This window comes from Lolium perenne, chromosome 2 (assembly GCF_019359855.2).
Source record: "Lolium perenne isolate Kyuss_39 chromosome 2, Kyuss_2.0, whole genome shotgun sequence".
In the NCBI taxonomy this organism is placed as follows: Eukaryota; Viridiplantae; Streptophyta; class Magnoliopsida; order Poales; family Poaceae; genus Lolium; species Lolium perenne.
In genome coordinates this window covers 130,190,186-130,209,091 of record NC_067245.2, presented here as the reverse complement: position 1 = coordinate 130,209,091, position 18,906 = coordinate 130,190,186, and the positions used below count along the sequence as shown (strand labels likewise).

At 43.3% G+C, this 18,906-nt stretch overlaps 1 protein-coding gene and 1 long non-coding RNA gene across 3 annotated transcripts in view; both read left to right on the top strand.

The window, feature by feature from the left end:
* Nucleotides 1-6,638: 6,638 nt before the first annotated feature.
* On the top strand, nt 6,639-10,329 carry LOC127333456 (uncharacterized). Of its 2 annotated transcripts, none has more exons than XR_011751962.1 (4): nt 6,639-7,292; nt 8,145-8,405; nt 9,138-9,191; nt 10,058-10,329. It is a non-coding gene; the product is annotated as an uncharacterized lncRNA (long non-coding RNA). The 2 variants fall into 2 exon arrangements; XR_007871156.2 differs by lacking the exon at nt 6,639-7,292 and adding an exon at nt 7,812-8,056.
* Nucleotides 10,330-11,049: 720 nt separating this feature from the next.
* LOC127328778 (uncharacterized) overlaps nt 11,050-18,906 on the top strand; it is a 29,194-nt gene continuing 21,337 nt past the window's right edge. The window contains exon 1 of the mRNA XM_071825463.1: nt 11,050-12,020. Within this exon, the coding sequence (XP_071681564.1) occupies nt 11,050-12,020 (971 nt within the window). The remainder of the gene's footprint in view (nt 12,021-18,906) is intronic.

Below are 18,906 nucleotides of genomic sequence, written 5' to 3'. Positions count from 1 at the left end.
TTGAATAGTACTAACTCAAGAAAATATTAAAAGCCAATATTATTTTGATAGCCCAATAATTGTTTACTTAAACATATTAAGTCGATAAGTTAAATACTTTAAACCTAATAACAATTATTAAACCCTGATTCTTAATTAAACCTAAATAAGAATTACTCTAATTATTAAATCTTGTAAAAATTAATAAAATGTTAAACCATTACTAATTTTGATTCAAAGTAATTAGTAACCACAACTCTATTACCAATCATCATTTTAGGAGTTATACAATAATTTAGAAACCCTAGTTTCAATTTGAGTAAGACCTTGATTCCATTATTTCATGTGATCATCTCAAATTGTTTCAATTCTAAAACCCTAAAGATTTAACCCATGTGATCATTACACTTTAGAAGCAACTCTGAAACCCTAATTTTGTGTCACATGTGATCATGTGGGATTCACTTAACATATAGAACCCTAATAAGCAACAATTGAATGCATGCTTATGATCCACTAGCATAAAAACCAAGTCACATGAGATTATCATTCCATGTCCCTATTCTTAATTAAAACCTATATGATCCACTAGTGCCACCTAAGTATAAACCCTAACTTGTGAATGGAATTAGTACCACTAACCACTATCCTATATACCATACCATTAAGGTCAACCTCAATCATCAAACCCTAGTAGCACCATAATGATAAACCCTAATACCAATCTTGTGTAGTAATGCACATCACATGCTCCTATTCCACTACACCCTACTTAGGAAATGATAAACCACTTAGCTGGGCAACCATTAGAGATTACTTAGTTAAGTAGTTGTGAAACCATAGTAAACCCTAACTCATAGCAACACCTTGACCATCATTCTTTGATATGATACCCATAATCAACCTTAGTAATAAACCTGCTAATACTTGCTACATATAGACCAATTCTATTTAAGAACCCAACTAGTTCCTATTAGTGAAACTAAATGAATCCAATAGTAAACCCTAGAAGCCATAGCACCTATATATAGTAGTTCATATTCTTATTTTAACCTGTTCTTCAAAAGTTATTCTTTTGAAGTACAAATGACAAGCAAACCTTAGAAGCCCTAATCCTTCTTTGAAATACTAAATATTTCTTAAACAACATGTTCTGCAAAAGTTATTCTTTTGAAGTATAGTATAAGTAATCATCAACCATGTTCTGTAGAACTTAAAATTGACAACTGTTCTTTACATATTATTCCATCACTATTCTTTATGTGTATGATTGTTATGATGTCTTATATCACTTGGATATGATGCTAATAAGAACCTTGTTTGAGAATCATTCTAAAAGTGCAACTAACCCTAAAAGAAATCTTTACAACTCAGACATCCTAAATCATCGAGGTTAGGTTACGCTCGGGACGATTGCATCTCATACTATGCATTATAACATCTTTGCCAGTTCTTTAAACATTGTCCTTACCGGACGATGATGGTATTTCAGCATTTGGAGTTATCACGTATCGAAGCTTTTGCCTGCATAATCTTGCAGTCAAGAAAGGCAAGTTCATCGCTTGCTCATGTCATTTGATTATTTGTATCAAACTATATGCAAAGTACTATACTTATCACTCATGCATTGAAAAGCAAAGTATTATTTTACAATTATGAATATGACTATGTGGTGGGCAATGGAACCATGGTATGTGTTGATATGGTGGAGGTTCCATTGCATGGGTACTACTCATCTAGGACTAAGTACCAATGCCGTCCAGTGATTCTAGCGCCGTACATATCGCGTTGACCATAAGATCTATAATGGCTCTGGGGAAGTCAGCTGTATCTTTTCCCTTCTGCACGCCAACGGATTGGTAGAGCCGCGGGGTGTTGGAGGCACTACCGTAGGTTGGGATAGCCTTTTAAATCCCCATCCATTAGTGATGTTGGGCTCTACGATCTATGATGGATTGTCCAAAGTGCACCGTGAGTAAAGCCGTATTATCGGGAGCTACTGGGGGTGTACGGGTGGACAAAAGGGTGGGTTTGCAGTCGCGGAGAAGGCAGTGATTGGCTTGGACCTTACACCTGGCCCCACACCAAGGAAGTGTGGACGGGAAAGTACACCCGGTTGGTATCAAGGATAAGTTCTCTTATGGGAAAAGTAACGCACCTCTGCAGAGTGTATCAAATTGTGACTGTCACTCCCTGTTCCGGGAAGGGAACTGCGAACGCGGCAGGAAAGGAACTCCACGAAGTTCTGGCCAACCTGTGAAGACTGACGGGCATAGTTTTCAAAATAAAATAAACCTTTTGAAGAAATGTTTATGAAAACTTGCATTGGACTATGACTTTCTGTTCTATGGCTGTAGCTAGTGCATGATACACCTATTTCCTAATATGAACTTGCTGAGTACGCTCGTACTCATTCTATCCCATTTGAACCCCCTTCTTAGATCAAGGCACTGAAGGAGAAACTACCGTGGAACTCTAAGACAAAGGAGTCAACTGCAACAAGATGAAGAATCCAATCAAAGAAGTCAATGGAGTCAACTTCTGCATCAGCTAAAGTGGAAACCTAGACTAGTAATAGAAGGGAACCTTTCCCTAATCCTAGCACCTAAGTAGCTAGAGTTCTATAGCAAGCCAAGTAGCTCTTAAGCTTGAGTTAGCAACAAGTTAGACTACGAGTTGTTCTTCTGGAGCTTTATTTGAAGTTTTACCTCACTGTAAAGTAGGAGGCTCTGTGATCTTATGTAAACAGTTCGTGTGTACTTCTATAGACATACCTTGGACTCGCATATGTTTCTGTTGTACCACTCTGAGAGATGTAATATGAGTGGAACGGTGTTTCACTTGTGTTATGTCAACGACTTGTGTACTACACCATGCAGTGGTACGCTGGGTCATCACATTCCGGTCCCGGGCGGAACTTCCGGTCGCAGTCAGATCTGCGGGTTGTTCGTCGATTTGGGTGGAAATCCGGTCCGAAATCCTTCGAATTCGAGGAAAATTTGGCACTAAAAGCTCTGGGAAGCTGGGGGAATTGCAGATCAACACCAAAGACAAGTTTCTATTGGAGCAAAACCACTAAAAACTCAACAAATCGCGAGATCGAACCAAGGCCAATTTGGGGCTATTTTTGGGAAAAAAAAAATTTGGAATTTTTTTTGGGCGAAATTGGTGGAATTGGGGGTTGTGGGGGTCAAATCCGTGGCAACCAAAGAGCTGTTGATACCATATGATAAGGGCTAAGCCCAAGGATGTGCCCGATCTTCACAGATTTGGGTGGAATTCGTGGGGGAAGTGGAGGAACGCGATGAACACGAAGAACGCGGAGGGGAATCGTGGGGATACAACACACACACGCACACAAATCGGTTTTCCCTCGTTGGCCCGAACCACCAACTCGATAGAGGTTGCAGGAAAAGACCTTCCGGTAGAAGTCCCGCAAAGAGATCGACAAATCGAATCCCGAGAGATCTAGAAGGGTGAAAAGACCGGAAGGTTGATAGAAGTGCAAGCAAAAGACCAAATAGGTAGAAGTGCAAGCAAAAGACCAACAAATCGGTAGAAGTCACCAAAGAGATCTTCACGAGTCAATAAGGAGCCCGGGTGGGTACAAGATCAAAGATCTAGGTAGGGTTCCCACAAGGGTGAGCTAAGCTCAGGTTTAATTTCACATCAAGTCTAATCTCAGATCTGAGCCAACAAGGCTATTTATAGTTGGGGGGCGAAGGGATAAGTTACACGCTGAAAAGTGATGTTGTGCTGAAGTTCGACATGGCGGAAGTTCCGGCCGTCCTGGGCGGAAGTTCCGGTCACGGGCAGAAGTTCTGGTCTTGTGGGCCGGAAGTTCCGGTCGGGGCGGAAGTTCCGGCCAACTTCCGGCCTAGTTCCGGAAATGGCCCATTTCCTTGCAGTAACATCCATGGGCGTTTTGGCGCAATTTCGGAACTTGGGCGGAAGTTCCGGTGGGCGGAAGTTCCGGTCCCTCGGGGCGGAAGTTCCGGCTTGATCCATTTCTCCGGGCGCTGGAAGGCATTTGGAAGGCATCTGGCCGGAAGTTCCGGTCCTGGGGGGCGAAAGTTCCAGCCTCGGCGCTGTAGCTCCATCTTCATCATTTCCAGCTCCCTCTACATTGGCTTGGTCTCCATGGCTCGCGCCTTGGTCGATGTACCTGATTGAACATAGGGTATTTGCATGAAGTAGCACGCCATCCAAAGGGGTATCAAATGCATACGTGGAAAGGAGCGAATTCACCTCTTGGTGTAGGGCTTGGGCTCGAGCTCGTGTCATTGGACCACGAGGAGGGCTTGTCGGTCTTGAGGAGGCGGTGTCCGAAGGCCACCCCGTATAACCGATGCCACGGAAGCATGGAAGAGAAGGAGAAAGAGGAGCTGAACGCTCCAGGCCGGAACTTCCGCCCGACCTCGCCGGAACTTCCGCCCAGACGCGCCCCAGGCCGGAACTTCCGCCCGACCTCGCCGGAACATCCGCCCAGATGCTGCCAAGACCAAAGATGCTCGCACAGTGGAGATGCAGCCGGAACTTCCGCCCCTGATGGCCGGAACTTCCACCTCCAGGAGCCGGAACTTCCGCCCTGTCGAACCTCAGCTAGATCTCAGCCCCCATTGGTTTGTAACTTACCCCTTCGCCCCTACCTATAAATAGGAACCTACCCCCACCTTCATGAGGGAGAGATGATGTTTAGATGAATTGGCTTATGCCTCTATTATCCCTTAGTGGATTTAGGAAACCCCCACCTTAGATTACCCATCTATTGTATCCCTCCTTATCCGGATCTTTTCCCATTCTAGTAATTCTATCAATTGAGAATCTCTTGCTTTGCAATTCTATTCTTAGTTGGTCTTTTACTCTTTGAGAATTCTATTTGGATTTGTCGATCTTTTGTAAGAGATTCTACCTTTGGTCTTTCTCTCGCGATTCTATCGGTTCGTGGTTCGGGCCAACAAGGATAACCGATTTGTGTGTGTGCGTGTGTTTGTATCGAGTTCTTCGCGTTCATCCACTTCCCCGCGAATCCCCATCCGCAATCACACTCACCCGGGTCAAACCGTGAAGATTGGGCACACCCTCGGGCTTAGCCCGCATAATATGGTATCAGAGCAAACGTTGCCACGGATTTGACCCTCCGATTCCACCAATTTCGCCCAAAATTTTGCCCAAAATTTTTTCCCCAAAAAATAGCTCGAATTTGGATCTCAGGATTTGTTGCGTTGTTTGTGGTTTTGGTCCACGGATCTGTTGTCTTTGGTGTTGATCTATCATTTCCCAACTTTTCTCCGCCCGATTCCATCAAATCCTCGCGAAATCCATCATTTTTCTGCTCCATTTTTCCGTGTTCGTGCTGTTCGTCACGCAGATCCAGATCTGGTCGAGAAAATTGTATTTCCGGAACTTCCGCCCGCCGTCTAGCCCCGGAACTTCCGCTCGCCAAAATTTTCCCAAAATTCTGGGTCATCATCTTCCTCCAAACGCGCCGCCGCTGTTTTCGCTGGCAACCACCCTGCCTCGGAAAATAATCCTATGAGACCGGGTCTATTGACCCAGCAATTTAGACCAACTCTAGAACGTGCCACGTGTGCACACCAATCTCAAAGCATTCGACCTCTTCTTCCCCAAATAATTGGAATTTCCTTCTAGCAAGTTCTGATGTGATTCTGGTTAATGGCCGGCGAAGTTTCGCCGATGCAGTCTCCCCTGGATGGCTGCTACCTTAAATTGCCGCAGCATATTTCTGCCATGGCGCGGCTGCCTAGCTAGGTAGTTGTCCTGTTTGTTCCGACCCTAAATTGTCGGTCGCGTAAGAATGGAGAGATCTTAACCGGCGTGGCCATGGTAGAGAGCTTTGTCAATGCCACGGTATGGATTCTAGTCACGCTGATGGTAATTGGGCAAACATTGATTTAGTTATACTATGAGGAAGCGCCTCAATGTGGCTCAGGCCTCATGGTCGCATGTACTGCCATCCCTCGCTAGTGTTGGACGAGTTATGCAGCTGGCGCTGCCAATCTAATGTCGGGCTGACACCACCTCCGTGTTATAGCAGAAAAAATTCCCAGATGCAGGGCTGAGCGGCGACAAAGATTTGACATGATTTGGGGAAGAAGAAGTCTGCCTGCTTTGAGATTCACGAGCACACGTGGCACGCTCTGGAGTTGGTCTAAATTGCTGGGTCCATAGACCCGGTCTCATAGGATTATTTTCCCCCTGCCTCCGCTCGCCACCATCAAAAATTCACCTTGAGCCATTTCAAAAAAAAAAAAGAAATTCACCTTGAGCGCCCGCCCCCGCCTGGCCCCACGCACGCCGCATAGCATCGATACCACCAGCGCCAGCTCGCGCCACAGCCACGCCACCCGCTCGCGCGCAAACCGCCTGCCCGCCCAGGCCGTGCACCACCAGACGCTCGCTAGCTCCACGCACGCGCCGCCATACAACCAACAGGCTCCTGCAGCCCGCCGCCAAGCACGCCCCACGCCAGGCCCACCACTCTGGGCTGCGGCGCTCGCCAGCGCCTCGATCTGCGGCGCTCGCCCGCACGCCCCTGCCGCGCGAGCCAACCACCGCCTCAATCAGCGCAACCAGCACGCGTTGCTCCAAGCCGACGTTAGCAGCCGCTGCTCACGCCTCCACTTGCCTCGCTCGCGCTCCATCTGGCCGCCGCATCCAATCAATTTGTGCGCAGCACAGCCAAGGCCAATTGCCAAAGCCATCATCTAATTTCTGTTCCGATTCCGCGCTGAAAAATCACCAGAATTTCCCAAACCGGAACTTCCGATCAGTATCAGCGGTACATCCGGTCGGCCGGAAGTTCCGCCCAACATCCGCCTTTGTTCCGGAAATCGCAATCAGCTCGCAGTAACGTCCCTGGTTTGTTTGGAGATATTTCTGGAACAAGACTGGAACTAGACCGGAAGTTCCGCTCCGGCGCGCAATTTTGGCTCAAATTTCGTCCAGTTTTGACTCCTCTTTTTGCCCCAAATTTTGACAACTTTCTGGAGCCCGTTTGACCCCAAATTTTAACAACATCCTCCAACTACTCCACATAGACCACATCTAATTTTTGACGATTTTTTGAGCCTAACTTTTGACCGCTCGTTTTGACTCAACTTTTCGGGCATTGACTTAATTTGATCGGATTTCCTTGTGGAGTGCATTGGTTGTCTATTTCGCTTCCGCGCCTACACCAACACCGCGACGACACCTTTGGCACCCCGGATTCCGGCGCAACTTCGACACCATCATCGATACCACTTCGATCATCGCAAGTTCGTGTGCTTGACACCGCCTAACATCAATAGGTACAACTTGCCCCCCTTGTAGTGTAACATCCTAAAAACTATGCATTTTCAAATTCTTGCATTGCTTCATATCAGCATGTCAAAGTTTCAGTTTTAGAAAATGTTTTACTTGTTCTTGCATAAAAGTGATTTATATTGCTAGTTTTGCACCTTGTTGTTTAAATCTATATGCATACTATATTTATCCAAGTGTTTTACTGGATTGGAGCTGTGCTCATTAAGTCCAGATACTGTACTGGGAGTATTTACAAATTTTCGTATTTTTATTTACATCAGATTTTGCAACCTACGGCTAATTCGGTTTTCAGAAAAAATAGAGAAGAAAAGAAATAAAGAAAAAAAAAATAGATTGGCAAGGCAACCAATCAGCTCACCATCGAGCAGGCAGCATGCGTACACGCTGACTCGCGTACGGCCGCGCGCAGCCGGCACATGCGAGCAGCCAGCAAGCAGCTCCGTATCCGTCCACCTTATTCTTTCATTTTTTTTTTCTCCACCAATGGTTGCTGGGACCCACAATCATCTTCTACCTCTGCGTGGAGTCTGTTTCGCGTACCAGTTGGTACCGGCTGCGAAATATCCCAGTTTTCTCGCTCGATTCCGCTCAGATTTCTTTGCCCCCTTGCCACGAAAATCCCTCTATAAATACCGCATAAACTCCTCCGTTTTTGCTCCTTAAAATCCCTAAATTTTGCGCCCCCAGGCTGCGCGAATTTCTCGCCGGAGTTCCGATCTGCCGCCGCCATTGAAGCTCAGAACCGGAGGTTCCCGTCGCCCAGAGAGCCCCTCCTTCACTTCATGTTGTTCCCCTTCCTCGACCGATTCGTCTCAACCTTTTTTCCCTAACTGCAGTGCACGGAAACGCTTGGGAGAGGTCGCCGGAGCTTTCGCCGGAGTTCACCATCGTCCGGAGATCCATCCGCCCGTAGCTGCCACCCGAGAGAGAGGGACACGACGGGAGAGACATTACTGTGACCGCTGTTGTCTGCTGCATCTCGTCGTCCGAGTCTCCATCGCCAAGGACTACCAGAGACGCCGGGACGATGTCGCCGTCCACGCCTGACCACCACGCCGTCTGGTTCATCCAAATCGACCATCACCAGCAGCAGCAGGGTAATGCACTAAACCAGAACAATCGTATCACATATGGCCACGTCTACCGTATTTTTCTTTTCTCACCTCGCGCACATGCGATCGATCGGTTCATATGTGTGCTAGCTACAATCTAACTTCTAAATTCCATATCAAATAATCTATAGCTCCGTTTTAGGTGATTCTTTTTGCATTGAGTTCGAAATTAAATTCCCTGCAACTTTCGTGTACAAAGTTTCTCCATCCGAGAAACTTTTTCTGACAACTTTTCGGAGCAAATTATTAAAAGACCGCGAAACGTTTAATCTTGGAAAAATCATAAACATATTTTCGTAGCTCGGTTTTGAACAAATAATATATCGTTGGATTCAGAAAAATGAGAAGAATACTTTGGTACTGTTAGTTTGTACTGTTACGAAACTTGCGAATTTTGCAATTTAAAATCGTGTATATAGTATTTTTAGTATATTTTAAATTCTGTAAACTATTTTAATATGAATCCAACGCCAAATTGCAGATACTTAAATTGCCTATCCACCAGTATGCCTGCAAGAGATATTAGAAACTATTTTTATACATATATATTTTGTTCATGGTTAAATGACTATTTGAAACCTTTACCGCATAAAGTAATTGTTTATAAAAATGTTTGATATCAAATTTCTTTTCAGAGCATGCATGCATAATTTCATTATGTGTTATACCTGTTTGTGTTGTTTGGTGTTTGATTGTGAATTGTTTTGCTTGCGTTAGATTGCCCGGATTGCAACGAGTGTGATTGCGACGACTGTCTGAACACCGACCAAGGCAAGTGTCACAAACTCAATATCCTACTGTTTTCTATGCATTGGTAGCTGTTTTATGTGCATACTGTTTTCAAATTGCTGGCCCTGGGATATTATCAAAGTGGAGAGGTTGCGAGAGATAAATGTTTTATTCTCTTAATGAAAACAACCATGTCAAATTAATACACCCCTGGGTGGTAAGTGGTAATGCTTGGTTTATGTTGAGTGGTTGCACCGGGGTCATTTCTATGGCAGCACCGTGTGCATCACACTTGAGGTTGGCCACCCAGGAACAAAGAGATTAGCCCGGTTTTCTTGTTTTAGTAGCTTCCAGTACAACCACATGCTATATGGGCTCTGGCTAGATTGAATAGGTTGCGAGAACTCGACCCAATGTACAGAGGGTGGTAGATTTTGGTCGGACGGAGCGCGTCCGTTGTGGTTGAGGTATTGCTTCTGAAAGGTCTTGTCCTAGTCGACATCTGTCCATTTGAGCAAAATGCGCATCATGGAAGAAGAACAGACTAGGTCATGTGGGGAATGTGTACAGCCTCTCGAGAGTGTCAAAACTAAGTACTTAGCCGTGTCCCCGGTTACGGACATCTATGAGCAATTAGAGCTTGAAACTGTTGGATGATCTCGTCAGTCGAATTTCTGAATATTAATGCACCAGGTGGATTATGGGTAGTAATTAGTCTTATTGATATACTATATTTTAAATAAATGTTTTGAGAGTAGGGAAAACAAAACTGGCTTTACGCAAATATGAACTCCACCTGCCAAATATCATGTAGCGATAGGCGCCATAAAAAGCCACCATAGTGACATCTTGCCATTTCCATTCCAAGTGTAATGACCCTTCGGGGCTGCAACGTTTTTATGTTGCAGGTTTTTTCTGAAGACGAGTAAGAGATACCGTAGGTTGCGAGCTTACACCCAACATGTTCGCCTGTGGCGTGATGGAGCTCTTCGTTTATTTATTTGCTGCTTGAACTATGTTATTTTCAGCTAGCCTTGAGCTATGCACTTTGTAATAATTATACCATGGATCATACGTTGTAATAATTGACGCATTTGCTATTCTGGTTATTCATCGAACTGTGTGTGCTAGCGATTGATCCAAGGGACTAGCACAGAAAAGCACAGAGATTCAATCTGTATTCAGGTTGTGTCGCTTCATGTAGCCCCTTTCTTCCTTTGCGTACCTATCCCATTGGGAGTGGCTTTCTGAGTGTTGCGAAGCATTGCACAAGTGTCACAACTGTGAGAGGATGAACCACCGGCCATGGATGCTCGCCCAAAGAAGCGCCGGTGCCAGAGGAGCACAGACTACATCAAGCGCTTCAAGTTCTAATTAGGACTGCCCACCAATTTAGTCTTCGTTAGGAAATCGATATCGCATTAGATTTATGTCATACCAAAACATGTGGTATGGCAAGTTTATGTTTAGGATTTGCTTTTCTCTAAACTATGATTGTGTGGAATTTTCGTGAGGTTTATAAATCAGTATTAGATTCGTTTTTACCAAAAGTTGTTGTCTGTGCGCGCTACAGTTTTTCTGCTGATAGTCTATACTGCGCGATTTTTCATAAATTCCTGGAACGTCAGAAAAATCTGAAAAAAATATATTAAAATGCGGAATTTCCTGTAGTACATGCACAAAAATTGGCGTTCGATTCCGACGTGATTTGGATGCCCAATAAATTCCGTTACTACAGTAGACGAAATCTGGACAGAATCTGTCATGTTTTTTTTCAACGGTACTTGTTTGTGGTTATGTCAATTGCTATGATTGTTTGGTTCTGTGATGTTTGTGTATTAGTATGGGTAGTGTTTTCTTTAGTTTCTATCTATCTATACTTACTTTGCTGAACCAACAGATGCCTCCTCGACGTGCAAGAACCGGGACCAACAACACTGGAAACAACAACCCCAATCCCGATGTGCAGCTGCTGATCAACGCACAGGCACAACTCATGCAGACCATGAATCAGTTCATAGCGAACCAGAACCAGAACAACAACCACCACAACAACAACAACAATCCACCTCCGGGGGTAGATATGCTCACAAGGTTCCTGAGGTTGAGGCCTGCCAAGTTTTCTATTGCACCTGAGCTAATGATAGCATTGGACTGGCTGCGTGCTGTGGACAAGGACCTAGTGACAGTGGGATGTACTGAAGCTGAGAAGGTGAGGTTTGCTGCTCACTTGCTTGAAGGACCAGCTGCATCATGGTGGGATAATTACCAGATAACTCACCCCCTTGCCGGAATCACCTGGGAAATGTTTCAAGAAGGGTTTCGCACAGCTCATGTTTCAACTGGAGTGATGACCTTGAAGAGAAGGGAGTTCCGAAACCTGCGCCAGAACCACCGCACTGTGGCCGAGTACATAGAGGAGTTCAGCAACTTGGCGCGCTATGCACCGGAAGATGTGGATACTGATGCAAAGAGGAAGGAGAGATTCCTGGATGGTTTGCATGATGATCTTGCTGTTCAATTGTCCATTGTGCATATTCCTGATTTTCAGACACTTTTGGACAAAGCAACAATTCTTGAGGGAAAGCAGAAGCAGGCTGAGAACCGCAAGAGGAAGCATAGCAATAACCACAACAACTCAGCGCCGCATCAGAGGACCCGCACATTCCATGATGGTAATGGAAATTCTGGACAGCATAAGCATGGAGGCAGTGGACACAACCACCACGGTGGGAAGGGACATCAGCACAAAGGAGGAAATGGCCACCACCATAATGGCCAGAAGCATCTTCACCACAACTCTGGAAGAGGTAATGGCCTCAACAATGGAGATAGCAATGGCCGAAACCGTCCCAACAACTTCACCGGCAGGTGAAAGATCGAGATGTCGCCTAGAGGGGGGGGGGTGAATAGGCAATTACAAACTCTTGCGGATTTGTCTTGTATGAATGCGGAATTAAACTATCGTTTAGTTTACAAGCACAAACCCTAAATATGCTAAGCTCAACTAAGTGTAACAATAGCAACTAGAGCTAAGCAAGATAGGCACAAGATATATGTAGCACAAGTGATAGCAAGATATATGTACTTCAAGCACGATGGCTATCACAAGGAAAGAGAGCTCGGGTATAGAAATAACCGAGGCACGCGGAGACGAGGATGTATTCCCGTGTTCCCTTGCTTTGCAACAAGGTACGTCACGTTTGGAGGAGTGGAGGTCCCACGAAGGATTCCCCGCGCCACGAAGGCTCACCCTATTCTCCGAACCACACCCACGAAGGATAATGGCCCTTTCCTTATGGTTAGCTTTTCCTCCGCTCCGGAGATGGCAAGCTCCACAACCACTTCACAAGCTCCACGAAGGAGAAGCCCGGGCCTCTTCACAATCTTCTTGAAGAGATCACCGGAGCACCAATCACCAAGCCAACTAGGAGGTCACCCTCCAAGAGTAACAAGCTCACGGTCTCTCACTCGAACAAATCGTGGTGGAGAGCTCAACACTATGCAATGATGCAAAGCAAGAACACCGGAGGTGTTCAAGTCCTTCACACTCAAATCCCACCAAAGCAACGAATGCTAGGATGAGATTGGAGAGGAAGAACAAGGGGGAAAGTCAACCAAAGACTCCAAGATCTAGATCCCAAGAGATTCCCTCACTTAGGGAAGAAACGGTTTGGTGGAAGTGTAGATCTAGATCTCCTCTCTCAAATCCTCAAATATGAGCAAGAATAGTTGGAGGAATCAAGGGGGAGAGCAAGTTCTTCAAATTGCAACAATGGAGGTGAGAGAATGGGAAGAACTTATTGCTCAAGGTGGAAGAAGGGCTATTTATAGTCTAGGGAGAAAAATAACCGTTGGGGAAAAAAACCAGGTGAAAAACGGATAAAAAACGAGCTAAAAAAGAGCCCAGCCGGTTGCCAGGCCGGCTGACCGGCCTGGGCACTGAGGAGCCCGGTCGGCGGTCCGACCGGCCCAAAGAACCGGATCGGGCAGCAGCCCGCGCTGGGCGGCGGATAAGCGGGAGGAGCGTGGGGCAGGTGGGCCGCGCTGGGACTTGAAGCCCAGCCGGCGGAGAGGCTGGTCTGGCCGGGGCCTCCACCGGGCGGCCCGGTAGGAAACCGGCGCCTGGGCCAGAGTATCCCGCCAGGCCCACTGGAAGTCGCCCGGATGGCACTGGCGCCCGGGCCGGTCACGACCCGGTGGGCCGCGCGTGGCCCAGGCCGGCCGGCGACCGGCTGCCCCTCCCCTTTTTTTTCTTTTTCTTTTTATTCTTTTTCCTTTTTCCCTTTTCTTTAATAACTATTGCTCCCGAACTCCGAATCGCATGAAACCAATTTTGTTTGGAAGATAACAACAAATGCTATCTTATAGAAAGTGAAAACCCAAGAATCTGTAGGAGGGGATTTTATCATGAATATAAAAGGTAGAACCTTATATCATGAATAACCGGTAAAATCACCCAACCTCGAAAACGCAATAGAAGATGCATGTGAACTCCGTTTTCGATGAACTTGGGCTTGTTGTAAAGCTAGCAACAAGCTCAAGAACCTCACACCGAGAAATACCAAGAAGCAATAAGAATATGCAACGCATGCAAGGATTGAGCTCCCTAAGACGATGTGATCAAGTTAACCAACCGAAAGCCCCTCTTGATAGTGCGGCTATCTATCCTATAATCCGGTCTCCCATTAACCACCTCGAGACCGGTAAAAGGAAAACCTATCAAGGTCATACCTTTGCCTTGCGCATCCCATCACTTGATCATTGTCGCTTCGTGTATACTCACAAATGCTCCCCCATACACTATGATGGGAAAGCTCTATTGATGCACATCTTCACATGTCCACTATCACCAAATGGACGGCAAGCTTCAAGCATGTGATCCACTCAAGATGCTCATCTTGAACTTGCCCAACTCAACCTTGTATCTTCTCATACTCACTTGAGATAGAGCATGGCTAATATTGAGTTCCACATAAGAACTCCATCTTCATTTCCTCTTCTTGATCATATCACATATATATCTTCATACCGATGATCTTGATGCCAATACACAAGATATACCTTTATCTTCATGGCATCCATACTTGAATCCAACACATGGAGAGCAAGTAGTACCTATGGAATATTCCTTCATATAAACTCAATGAAAACATTAGTCCATAGGGGTTGTCATTAATTACCAAAACCACACATAGGGGCAATGTACCCTTACAATCTCCCCCATTTTGGTAATTGATGACAACCACAATAAGAGGGTTTATATAATGAATATTAGTGACAAGTACGCAACTTATCCGAGAATAAGTTGTATACAAGAGGTTGTATTTGATATGGTCAAGTAACACAAAGCTACTAGCCCATATCAAAACCGGCTCTACTCACACAACTACAACAAATGCAATGGATGTGAGTAGAACCAATATATATAGAGAAAACTCCCCCACAATGTATGCACGTGTGATGAACATGAATTCATTGCATACATTGTCAAGATTAACCTTTGGGATAGTTTCCACTATATATATACAACCATGCAAGACATATAAATATGGAATGCATGAGAGGCAAAACACTTAAGCACAAACCAAACTTAAGTATAAAACCATTCCCTTAAACCCTCTAAACTTCTCCCCCATTGGCATCGATTGTCAAAATGGGTTAAAAATTTAGAAGGCCAATATAATGTGAGTTCCTCCCCAAAGTGTGCACTTCTCATAATTTGAGTGGAATCAAGTGCACATATCCAATGATGAATACTTGAAGGAAATCAAACTATATTGAGGATCAAAGATTGCATAAAGATAACATGGTGAAGTGAGCTTCAACAAATAAAGCAAGCAATCAAAGATCCAATTGGACAAACAAAGATATCATGATAAGAAAGATATAGTGCTCTAAAAATAAGAAAGCTCCCCAAGGTTCGTGCACAATTTATAATGTTTGCATTTGAATACAATATGCACAAACATGGAATCCTCACTCCCTATATATCATTTAGAACACAACCAAGATAAAGAGAGTATGCTTATCAAGAACAACTTGAGTCCAACAATTACGAGATATGAGTGCATGAAGAAACTAAATAAACCAAGCACTCATAAATTTTCTTTACCAACCCACTAAAAACAAAAGGGGTAAAAGGTGGTCGGCAAAGATCAAGGATATCAAGGTGATGGATTAACACTCTTATGTATATGAGTTTCTAAAGTGGACAAAGTGATCCATAAAGAAACATGCACACACAGGAGGTTAACAAAATAGATAAAACAAGATATCCAAGAAGAAGTCATAAAATATACCAAAGGATGTTTGCTTAAGAAGCATATATAGCCAATGGCTCCAATTTTCACTTATGGTATATATGAATGAACTTCAACCAAGTTAAATCTCAAAAGCATTACAACTAACAATAAGGGAAGTAGAGCTAGTTGGAGTGTTTTGAGAAAGGCAACAAGTATCACAAATACGGATTTATTTCACAAATTCATCAATATTGCACACAAGAGCTCTTTGAGGAATTGATATGCAATAAATTGCTAGAGGGCATATTTGTGATAGGTGAATCATAAAATATGATATATATATGTATAACCTATCACATGCATCTTCTCAAATTACTCAAATGTTCAATAAGAAGTTTTACTTTAAAAGGGTTTTTCAAGAACCGCAATATTTTTGAAATAAATAATTTCATGCCAAGATACAACCTACAAGAGGTTGGATGCTATATGAGAATGCATGAATAAGATACTTGTTACCGAGATAGCAATGGCTTGATGTAGTAGATAAGAGTTCATCGATCATCCTAGCTTGACTCCAATTCTCATATGGTGACAACACCTTCCTTATAGATGAGACAAGCCTCCATTGCATCTCCAATGTACCTAAAACATTATTCAAGTACATCTTGGTCCCCAAACTTATTGGGTCCAACATGGTTAGACTAACCACAATATATAGGACACACTCCACATAAACATGTGCATATTTAGATGAAGTTTGAATTTCATGCACATCTTAGCCATTTAGGATTTGATGGAGTATATCCTACATAATGGATCAAAAGAAAGCAAGCATGCTACAAGTATAAACAAATTACATATAAGCATGCACCAAAACCTTTAAAGATCCAAGAAAGATATACTTTGGACAAAACACCAAAAGAATTAGATAAGGCATAGAGGTGCCACAAAACAAATTTGTTGTCCAAGTTATATCTAAGAAGCAAATCTCAAAAGATTTGTTCAACAAAGTTCAACAAATAAACTATGAAGAAACCATTGAGCATAGAGGATGAAATAAAGCAAACATGCTCAAAGATTTATCTCATTCAAGCAAATAAATCATGTAAGAAAGAATGAGATAGCAAACTCCCCAAAAGAGCAAGGTTCAAACAAAATAAACCAAACCCTATAAACTTTTCACAATGGCACAATGTACCGTAAGGAAAAGGTTTGTCTTCCAAAACAAACACTTGATATGAATCAAGAGAATTTATCAAAAGATTTTTCAAAGGGACAAGGAAGACACATGGGAGCAACAAAGATTTGTTGGAAGTAAAATAAGGCAATAAGAAACAATCCAAGGTGAAGATGATCCAAAGATTCAACCACATACAAGGTTATCAATTGTCAAAGACAATGAGTATATTGGAAATAATTTCCGGTGGAGTATTGACAATGTTAGAAAGGATCAACTTCACAGTAAAAGGCATAGGATAAGTATATAGAATCGAGCACTATGCACGGATGAAGATTCTTGATAGCTTCAACTAGTCACACAATCACGCACGGCAATGATTAGAATAACTTGAAGCAAACGGTGTCCCAAATAAGATATAGAGATATGTATTTGAGGAAAAACCGCACCAAGAATTTCATATTCAAACAAAAGCCCACAAGGTGAGTAATAAAATATTTTTATTAGGAATGGAGCTTGTTTGAGCAAACATGCCACCTAGGAACAAGATAATTAAGAGCATCAACTTTAAGTGGCATAACCTCATATGTTCACATTTTCTAGGCTTGTGATATGTACAAAACATATTACTCCCCCATAATGTGATAAAACATTTCTTCTAAATAAGAGGCAACTAAAATTCAACTAGAGATGATTAATGGATATTTAGAATTTGAATTTCTCATGAGTATGGCACACCTCATAGTGACTAGATAATCTTGCAATATCAATACTAAGTGGTGATACCCATGTACACACATTTTTAAAGAAAGAGAGATGCACAAAGCATATCACTCCCCCAAAATGGGATGTTCCATTAATCACTTCAAGAGAGCCAAATAAGATATCTTCAAGATGCATTAGGCTCAAAACAATACACAAGTATATGGTGAGTCAAACAAATATACTTGAACACACAAGATAAGCAAGTAAGACACAACACATACATACACACATTTGGTACAAAACCAAACATGCAAAAGGGGGCAAGTAACTTACAATACACATGAAGAGTTGAAGTATAAGTTACCGCAAGGAGGAACATTGGATATAAGATATAGATGATGATCCATATGACTTGGCTTGGTCAAAGTTTAATATATGAAGATCCCTTAATTCTTCATGAAGTAGCCAAATCTCCAATGACCTCCATATACACCTATTGATCAAATTTGAGCTTGTTGGTCCCCAACCAAGTTGGGTCCTAAGAGGTTAGTCACAATAGGCTTGGCAACCCAAATGGTTCTTTTCTTGAAACCACTTTGAGTTCCAACAAACTTGGCAAACACATTGCCATTCTTATCTTTCCCTAGAGAATAATCATCATCAACAATTATAGGGTTAGATAAGGTACCACCTAAGCAAGAAGAAGCAAAGTGCCCCTTCTCGCGGCATAAGTAGCAAGTGTTCCCCTTTCTCTTCTTTATTGATTTCTTCTCTTGGGGAACAATATCTTGATTCTTCTTGGGAAGTGCCCTATCTTCAACTTGAGGTCGAGCATGAGCTTGACCTTGACCTTGTGGCCGTTTCCCTTGTTGTTTCTCACTCAAGTGCTTCTTTTTCTTCAATGGGCATGATCTAACATGATGCCCTTCAACCTTGCACTTGAAGCAAACCAACTTGGCCGGATCCTTGACTTTGTCTTGGCCCTTCTTCTTGTTGCTCTTTCTCTTGGACTTGTTCTTGTTATTGGAGTTGAATCCAAGTCCACTTTTGTCATTGGGGGATTGTTGTACACTTAGCATCTTGTCAAGTGCGGATTTCCCTTCATGACGCTTTTCCAAGTCTTTCTTCAAAGAAAGGACTTGAGCCTCGAGCTCTTTTATTTCCTCTACATGGTTAGTAGAAATACAAGTACTAGAGGAAGTAGAAGCTTCATTGTTAGAGCAACAAGGCAAAGTGAGTAATCCAACACAAGGTGTATCACTAGTTTGACTAGATGGATTACAAGGACTAGCACATGGCAATATAGCATTTGTAGTAGAGATTGTGCTAACATCCATATGAGGCTCACAAGATGTTACCTTAGTGATACTTGCCTCATGAGCTAACTTTAGCCCATCATAGGAAATTAGAAGTTCATCATGAGAGCTTGAGAGCTTTTTATGACTTTCTTCCAATTCCCTATAATTGCTAGTTAGCAACTCAAGTTGAGCCCTTAGCTCAACATTCTCCTTTAAGGTAGATGCTTCACAAGAATTAGAGTTAGTAGCACAAGCATCAACAATAGTTTTCTCATTTTCATGCATATAGGATTCAATTTTTTGTGTAAGCATAAAATTAGCATGCTTCTCAT